Source organism: Vidua macroura, chromosome 32 (assembly GCF_024509145.1).
Source record: "Vidua macroura isolate BioBank_ID:100142 chromosome 32, ASM2450914v1, whole genome shotgun sequence".
Classification (NCBI taxonomy): domain Eukaryota; kingdom Metazoa; phylum Chordata; class Aves; order Passeriformes; family Viduidae; genus Vidua; species Vidua macroura.
In genome coordinates, this window is record NC_071602.1 from 684,402 (window position 1) to 693,578 (window position 9,177).

Below are 9,177 nucleotides of genomic sequence, written 5' to 3' on the forward strand. Positions count from 1 at the left end.
GCGTGCCCTGTCCTCCTTCTTTCTTCTTCCTATTCTCCATATTCTTAGTAGTGTTGGCACTCACAGATTAGTTTAGAGTAAAAAGTCACTGTTCAACATAGGTAGTAAGCATTAAAGAAAAACTATAAACACCTAATACGTAATGTGTAATATAAAAGATAGCACCAGCCCCTCGGGGAAGAGAGACGGGAACAACCAAAGACAGAGACAAACAGAGTCAGAGACAATGTCAAAGAGTCTGTGTACCTTAAGATAACATGCAATAAACTGCCTTAAAACCAGACGACTGAAGACTACTAAATCTTTCTTTGAAAGCACAAGTTAAAAGAGAAACTTTACCACCAACCAGAGTCACCCCAATCCAGAGAAAGCTCCGTCACCTGCCCACTGGTAAAACAAAACTGGCACAGTCTGGCCAGATGACAACAAAATGTCACTTTTTAAATGTAGATGTGAGGAATCAGTCCCATCAGGAATTCCCAGATGGGAAGCCCTTCCCTGGAGTTCCCTGGCTCTGGAGTGGGCTGAGGTGGGAGCACCGTGTGAGCAGTGGGGCAGTCGGTTAAAAGAGGCTGAACCCCTGGATGTCTTAAAATGCATCCAAAAATTGCATATGGGAAAAGGAAAAGATCTTGTGGGTTTGGGAAGACGGAGATGGATTTTGTTAACAGCACATTGGAAACAGCACCAACAGAAGGAAAAACTGTTGTTAGAATACTCCCACATGGAGTGACAGAAGAAGGTTTAAATCATGAACTCAGGTTCATTTGTTCAAATGATATAATAATAATAATAATAATAATAATAATAATAATAGCTATATATAATATAACCCAATTATCTGTATTGATATCTGTATAATTTAAAATTGATAATGTGAAATAATGCTGACAATACTAATTTGACAGCTTTGACTGCTCACTGTGACACTGAATACCCCACAGAAAAGGACTGGCCAAGACCCAGCTGTCAGTGGTAAACTTTGTGAATTGTGTACAATGAAGAAAGGAGGAAGGGATGAAATTGGCTGGTTTTATAGGATTTGCTGATACTGTGATGCAGAATGCTTTTTCTATTACTGTGAGAAATAAAGTGATTAAGACTGCTGGGTTTTTCATGTCCCAGACAATCTCCAAGCTGCAGGATTGGTTGAACGGGTGAAGGGATTGCTAAAAGAGCAGTTGACAAAAGCAGGAGATGGGAACCTGTCCCCATGGAGAAGCCATCTCCCAGATGTGCTCCATGCCCTTAACAATGGTCCCCTGGGGAAATGGAAACCCCCTGGCTGTGCACAGCTGCTCCCAATTTGCAAATACAGCCATGGACAGTGAGACTTGGACTGCCTGGGAAATTGTTCTGGCTGTGATGGCCCTGGCAGGGCCAGCCCAGAGGCTGCAGGGCTGGACCTTCATGCATTGGAATTAGTTAGGATAAATCAGAAGCAAATGAGAGTTAACAAGACAGGAACAGGAATCCAGATTCCTCCAGGACACTTTGGTTCCATAACTGCTCACTGGAGCTTGGCCTTGCAAAGTGCTCATGTCATGGGAGGAGGAACTGATGCAGATTTTCAAGGAGAAATTGAAGGAAATTGGTTAAACAATAGTGAACAAGATTGGATTATTCAAACCCATGACAGGGTAGCACAATTATTGATCTTGTCAGTTTTAAAAACAATTGGGAAAAAGGAGATCCACCTCAAATCACTGCTGCTGGTGGAGATAAAGGGTTTGGATCCAGCAGTGCTAAGAATGGAACCAGAGTGTGGGTCCAGAGGCCAAAAGGCCCTCCCGAGGCAGCTGAAAGGACAGCTCCTGGGAAAGACAGCACTGGTTGAATCCTGAAACCTGGGCAGGAACGATGGGAATGTGTCCCTGCAGCCAAGTGCTCTGTGTGAGAACAAGTAGATATTACAGGAGATTGTTTTACACATGCTGCCAGACCAAATCTCTCTGCCCCAATGGACAAGCAAAGGACCTCGGGGGCATTATTCTGGAATTAAAAAGGTGCCAGCTTCATGGACAACAGAATTATTGTCCTTATCCTGCATGAGATTGAGGAAAAAGAATGATTAACCTTGTCACTGAAGTACTGCTGATATCTGTAAGTTGTAACTTGAGAGTCAGCCAGAATCTTTGCCACAAACACCTCTAGAGGTTCACCAAGGATTAGTCATGGAAACTGTTTTGAAAATTTAAAGCTCAAAGTAGCCAAAGTACTCAATGTCACTGATGGCTGGGTGTGTTCTCAGCTGCAGTTGGGAGGAATGGGGTTCCCTTAGAGGGCCCACCCTGTGGGGTGGCCAGAACTCTGTCCATGGGCTCTGCCTGGTAATGGAGTCAGTGCAGGGACAGTTACAGAAAACTGCTGTGGAACACAGGGATACAAGGATCAGTTTGACAGGATTCACTAGGATTTCCCTTCCGGAGAAACCAAACCCTGTTCTAGTTCTAGAGGCCACGGTGTGAGAGGATTTCTCTGCTTTACCATCACTCCCAATGCCAGTAGAACTCGGAGTGCTGGAGCTGGTCAGTGTCAGTGTCACACCACTCCCAGCTGCAGGGCCACCATTTCGGGTCCTTCAGCAACAACCACCAGGAAAAGCTGGCGTAAAGAGAACACTTTCCCCCCAGGGAGTGCCGTGGGTTTCAGAAAGCAAAAGGATCTGGTTCACCCTGTGCCCCACGTGCACTGCCTCGTCCTGTGGAGTTTGCATGAATGAGCTAAATCAACTATTAGAAGAAATAGCAGATGCTCCTGTGAAAATATCCAAGAGCACATCCCGTGAGCTCCAACAAACACGAATAGGGCTCTACAGAAGTGCATGGCCTTGGACTATCTGCTTGCTGGCCAAGGAGGAACCTGTGCTACCATGGGACAGGAATGTTGCAGGAATGTCTATAAGTGCTGGGTTTGAGGTCCAACAATCAGGAATGGCCTCAATAGAACAATCAGTAGAAGAGTGGCAGCAAGAAGAAAATTCTTCATGCTGGGATTGGCTTCTAAGTTGGAGGCTGCTGTGAAATGAATTCATGCAGTCACTGTGATCCTTGCAGTGTGAGCACTTGGTGTGTTATGATTCTGTATTCGAGTTGTTGTGACACTTCATGCTGGAAATGGAGACTTGTCTAAAAAGAGACACAGTCTCAAGAAAAAAAGGGGCATTTGCTAAAGAAGAGAGAATAGCATCTAACTAGGCATGTTTTAAAAGGAATCAAATGATAGCTCTGAGTAATGAACTTGAACAGCACTTAATTGAAGAAGAAGAGGCACTGCCTTTATGCATAACACCTAAATCTAAGCTCTGTTATCCAAAGAGTTGTTATGAACCTTGTACCTCCTCTATAGATCAAAGCACTGATTGAAGTTCCAAGGCCTGAGCACCAGGCCCTGACTGAGGCCTGAAGAACAGGCCCTGGGCCAAAGCTGAGCTCCACATGAGCCTTCAAACCAAATGCTATATTTGTGCCCGCTCATTAACAAAGTCTTATTAGCAATAGGATCTATGTATCTGTTCCTTTCTGAAAGACGTATTTTTCTTCCTGTATTTAGAAGCAGGACAAGGCCCCATCTGGCTTTGTTTGGGGCTGTAGGATCAAAGTCACCTCCCTTGGTTCCTCCTTGAGTCCTGGCCAGGCTTTGGGAGAAAGCAAACAGGAGAATGAAACCACAAGTTCCCACACTAGCAGTGATATCAGCTTGTTTGTTTAACAGTGTAAAAGCTGGGCCCTCTTACAGAGAGGTTGGATCTGGGGGATGGCAAAGCCTGAGGGTGACTGGGGCTGGATCTTTCTTCATCACTGCAGGCAATCTTGGGTAGTGATGGGTGGGTGCATTGCTGAGCTTATCCTTTTGTAATACTTTGCTAATGACAATGTGCTTTGCTGAGCTTATCCTTTTGAGATTCTTTGCTGTTTTGCATGATATAAATGACACAATTTCTTAGGTTGGTGTCTGTGTCTTTGTTGCTGACCCTGCTCTCTGGTGAAACGTGGCCCCATCCTGCCAAGTGTTACCTGGGATGACAAAAACCCTCACTCCAAATGTCCCCCCTTCCTCCTTGTTCCCCCACTTTATACACAGAGCAGGATGTCCGATGGTCTGGGGTATCCCCGGGCTCAGTTGGGGTCACCTGTGCTGGCTGTGTCCCCTGCCAAGCTCCCCACAGCCCCAGCCCCTCCCCAGCATGGCCGGACGAGGGGCAGGACAGGCCTTGGCTCAGGGGGAGCTCAGCAAGAACAAAACCATCTCTGTGTGCTCAGCCCTGTGCTCAGCACCCGGCCCAGCAGTGTCTGAGTGCCAGGGTCTGTGCCATCAGTGCCTGCCAGGGGTTTCCATGGCAACTGCCAGGACAGGTGACCCAGGTGTCACAGCCAGTGAGGGTTGCCATGGAAACAGTGCCCAGCACGGCCCCTTTCTGTCTGGCTGACCTGGCCTTTGGCCCTGGCACTGCCCTTTGCTGCTGGTTCCGCGGCGCCTGAGCGGCCAGCGCGGCACAGGGCAGGTGGCCGTGGCACAAGGCCCCAGCACGGGATCCCCTCTGGCTCTGGGCAGTGACAGCAGCCCTGAGCAATGTGCTGGCACCGTGGGGTCAGTGCAGTGACCATGGCCACAGCCCCTTGCACTGGCCCAGGGCAGGTTGGCATGATGATCCACCCTCACAGCTGGCCCAGGGCAGCTCTGCAGTGCCCTTCCCCACAGCCTGTCTGCACAGAAGCACTTCCAGGGCTCTCTGCACTTCCCTTTCCTCACTCTTGGGTCACTCCCACACCTCCCAACAACCCACTGGATGCTTTGGAGTTCCAAGCTGCTCTGGCCTCCAGGAGCTGGTCAAATTCTGCCCTGAGTCAACTCTGCATTTGTGTTTATTGCAGAAATCCCTGCGTGTCTAAATCATTCCTTGCATATTTCTGCCTTGGGGAAGGGGAACCACCTTGGAGGCACCTCGGGCTTGGCACAGCCTTGGAGGAGGGTGTCTGTTTTCAGTGGGGAAACTCAGGAGTTTTCTATTGCTTGAAAAAGAAGAAGAAAACCCCTCTTTGGCTGTGCACAGCCACTTCTCTGAGCAAAGCAGGTCTCGGGTGAGTGAGGAGAGACAGGATGGGCTTGGGGAATGTGGAGCAAAGTTGTCCCCACTGGGTCACATCTCAAGGCACAGCTTCTCTGAGCAGGCCAGACCTCGTTAGGAAAGACCCTGGATCAATATCAGTCACAGAATACTGTAGTCATATCTTCTCACAAAAGAACAGGAATAAAATGCATCCTTTATAAGAGGAATGTGGCTTTTTTAGAAGCTCTTTGAAACATTTCTCCATAATTGCAGTAGGAAAGCTTACTGATGAACTGCCCTAGGCCAGAGGGAAATCAAGGCAGAGCCATGGTTTGTCAGGACTTGCTTGATCCTTATGAGCCCCGTGGTGCATTTGGAGCTGAGCCCTGGAACCTCAGGGCCCGAGAGGAGATTGCACAAACCTTTCCAGGAGTCCAAGTCAGATGAAAACCCCAAAGGGTCTCAAAGCATAAATGGGATCCACTGAGGTCCATCCCTAACACAGGCTCCTGATGGACCCCTTGGAGGAGAGAACTGGAGGCCAGGATGGCACAAAACCTCTCAGAGACTCAAAATGACACAAAAAACCTCTCAGTGTGGAAAGGAAAATCCAAGGTACCTTAAAAATCTTGAGTATCTCAAAGCATTATTGAGCCCCACTGAGAGTCAATACAAAGCTCTCAAGGGACTCGTTAAAGCAGATAATTGGGGCCATGATTGCACAAACCTCTCACAGAGTCTGTATCCAAAGGGAAACACCAAGTCCCTTAAAAGAACTGAAGTACCTTGAAGCATTCATGAGCCCCACTGAGTGCTGTTCCTGACAAAACCTCTCCAGGGACTAATTACATCAGATAATTGGAGGCCACGATTGCACAAAGCTCTCAGAGACTCCAAGGCAAAAGCCAAAGCCAAAGTCCTTTGAAAAACCTGCAGTGCCTGGGAGCATTGTGGAGCCCCCAGGGCCATTCCTGAGCAAGGCTCCCCAGGGACTCATTCCAGCAGATCCTTGAGGCCACTGGGATGTGGGCTAGGAGGGGATGCTGAGGGCAGGACAAGGGGCTGACAGTGGCCAGCCTGGCTGGGGCTGTGCCAGGAGGCCCCAGTGCCTCAGGACAAGGTGTCTCCTCACAGCCCTCGGTGGCACAGACCCTGCTGTGCCCCGGGGCACCCAGACTGGGCTTCTCCTGGGCACTGCCAGCCCTGCCAGGGCCCTTGGCCATGTCCAGCACAGCTTGTCCTGCATGTCCCACAGCTGCTGCTGTGTCCCTGCAGGCTGCACACTCCCATCTCGCTGCCCCCGGCTCTGCCCTGCATTTCCCTTTCTCTTCTCCCTGATATCTAGTGTTGGAACATCTGAGAAAGGTTCAAAGCTGTACCGGGATGCTTTAGACTGGACAGGAGAAAGGGTTTCTTTACTGAGAGGGTGGTCAAGCACTGGAACAGGCTCCCTGGAGAGGTGGCTGATGCCCCAAGCCTGTCCGTGTTTAAGAGGCATTTGGACAGTGCCCTAATGCCTGCTTTAACTTTTGGTGACCCTGGAGGGGTCGGGCAGTTGGACCAGACCCTCATTCAGGTCTGAACTGCAGATCATTCCCAGCGGGACTATCCTGGTCCAGTCTGTCCCATTCCATAGTCATACCTGTGCACGGATCCCTGCACAGCTGTGCTCGGACACTCGTCTGCTCAGCAGCTTCCCCTGGATTCCAGTCTCACAGCTGAGGCATTTGGGCATCTGAGCCCTGAGCCCACAGCCCAATTCCAGGTGCTGGTGCAGACCAGACACACCCCACACCCCCAGACCCCTAAGTCCAGTCCCTCCGGTCACTCCGTGGCCAGCACCGTTGGCAGGTGGGCTCTATGGTGCCCTCCCCCAACTGCTGCCCTCACACCCCCAGGCTCCCATGCTCAGGCAGAACAGAGATTTGCTCACACAGGGGGAGAATTCAAGTTTAATGAGAAGACAGGACAGACTGCTCTGGTTGGGGTCCTCCCCTCACCTTCCCACAAGTCCTGTGCTATCCAAAACTGCTCCTCCCCTTCATCCCAAAACGTCTCCTAGACGCCAGGGCAGCAATCCCCTTAGTCCAAATGGTGACCTGCTCTCAGTGACTTTGGGGTTTCAAAGGTGGACACGAGGGCTGATGGCTGTCCCAGGAAAGGAGCTGGGACAAGGTGTCCATTGCTCAGGAGCTGTAATTTGGATTGCCACTTGCCACTGTTCCGCTGAGCTCTTCTCTGTTTTGGAGATGGGCTCTTAATGAGCTGGGGGCTCTCCAGTGATGGGCCTGGCAGCAGCCAGGGCAGAGAATGAACTGAGTTTCTCCTCCTGCCATTGTTGGTGCCCTGTCTGGGTGTGCAGATGAGTCTCTTATCTCTTAACCTGACGCAAGCTGGCAGGAGCATCAGTCTCCTGAGGCAGCCCTGTTTGGAGGCTGCACTCACAGGCACTGGTAGTGTGCAACAGATGACATCAGATTCTTGGGATGGCTTTCCAGAAATGCACCATGGTTAGGGGAAAAGCTTTGTTCTTGCCTTGGCAATGGATTTGTTCAGGGCCAGGATCACAGATTTGTTCCGAAGGCTGTAGATGAATGGATTTAAGAATGGGTACAGGACTGTGTTGAGCAGAGCTACAATTCTGTTGGTCCTCAAGGAAACATCTTCTGCAGGACACGTGTAGAGAGCAATGCAGCTCCCATAGGCAATGGACAAGGTGATGAGATGGGAAGAACACGTAGTCAAAGCTTTCTTCCTCCCAGAGGCTGCTGGAAGATGCAGAACACAGAAAAGGATGCAGGTGTAAAATGCCAGAGTCAAACATAAGGAACCCAGCACGACACACGCTAAGAAGACAGAGTCTATTTTCCAAAGCAGGCTGGTGTCAGAGCAGGACAGTCTGAACAAGGGGGAGTTGTCACAAAGGAAATGGGGGATCTTGGAGCCACAGAAAGACAGCTCCGAGAGGAAGAACAGCCGGTAGCTCAGCAGGGCAAAGCCGAGGACCCAAGCAGCAACAACCAGGTGGACACAGAGCTGAGGCTTCATGATGGCAGCATGGAGCAAAGGTTGGCAGATGGCAACATAGCGGTCAAAGGACATGAGAACGAGCAGGATGAACTCTGTGCAGCCCAGGGCAAAATAGAAATAGTTTTGGGCAAAGCAGCTGCTTCGTGAGAGAGTGTTCTGACCAGAGCTCAGCATGACAAACAATTTGATGCTTGGGGAGGATGTAAAGCAGATCTCCAGGAAGGCCAGGTTGCTGATGAAAAAGTACATGGGGCTTTGCAGCTGGTGATCCACACACACGAGGAAAATGATGGTTGCATTCCCCATCACTGTTGTCAGGTACATGAGCAGAAGGACCCGAGAGAAAAATAGCTGCAGTCTTGGATCAAGCTCTGGGAAACCCTCTAGGATGAACTCAGTAACTGCTGTTTCATTTTCTGGTCCCATGCTGAATTCCAGCTCATCCTGCTGAGACAGGAACATGGCAAAACCAAGTGGGATCATTTCACAGTCTGGACAAACATTTCTATCCTTCCTTCTCTGCTGCTTTCTTTTCCTGCACTCTTGCTATAGAGCACAGAGATTGTGCTTCAAACAATTCTCACACCCTGATTGTTCTCTTTCCCATTTCAGGTAGAGACCTCAGAGATTTTCTTGTGTTCTTTCTACCTTTTCCAAACACTCCCAAAGAATTCTTTCACCAGAACAGAGGATTCTAAGGAGCTATTGGCTATTTCCCCCCATTCCTGGGAAATTCCCAGCTCACTCAGACCTACTGCAAACATCTGTCACACCCATGCGCCAAACACCTCTCATCTACAGCACAAACACTAAACGCTGAAATTACACCAAATCTGTGCATTGAACTTCCTTGTTTCTGCTTTTCAGTACTTGCCTTTGGACCAGGAGTCCCTGAGGAACTGTTGCTTCCAAAAGAAGCAATCCCAAGTATCTCTTTTGCAACCCTCTGCTTTCTTCCACAGCTTTTTCCTCTCTGTCTCTTCAGGAAAGGAATGGGGAGGGCAGAATAGGGACCAAGTAGAACTTGGATTTTTAGTACTCTAAATGAGGACTGGAATTTATTATGGATCCACACAGAGTGTCACAATCTGAGCTGT

The 9,177-nt window shown here is 49.4% G+C and overlaps 1 protein-coding gene across 1 annotated transcript; it reads right to left on the reverse strand.

The window, feature by feature from the left end:
- Nucleotides 1-7,454: 7,454 nt before the first annotated feature.
- LOC128820897 (olfactory receptor 6M1-like) lies at nt 7,455-8,701 on the reverse strand. The gene has a single exon (XM_054001739.1). The coding sequence runs from the start codon at nt 8,561-8,563 to the stop codon at nt 7,562-7,564; it is 1,002 nt and encodes a 333-aa protein (XP_053857714.1). The 5' UTR covers nt 8,564-8,701; the 3' UTR covers nt 7,455-7,561.
- Between the last annotated feature and the right edge of the window lie 476 nt (nt 8,702-9,177).

Excerpts from the sequence above, each read along its gene's own strand:
- LOC128820897 (XM_054001739.1), bottom strand. The coding sequence starts at position 8,563 with ATGATCCCACTTGGTTTTGCCATGTTCCTGTCTCAGCAGGATGAGCTG.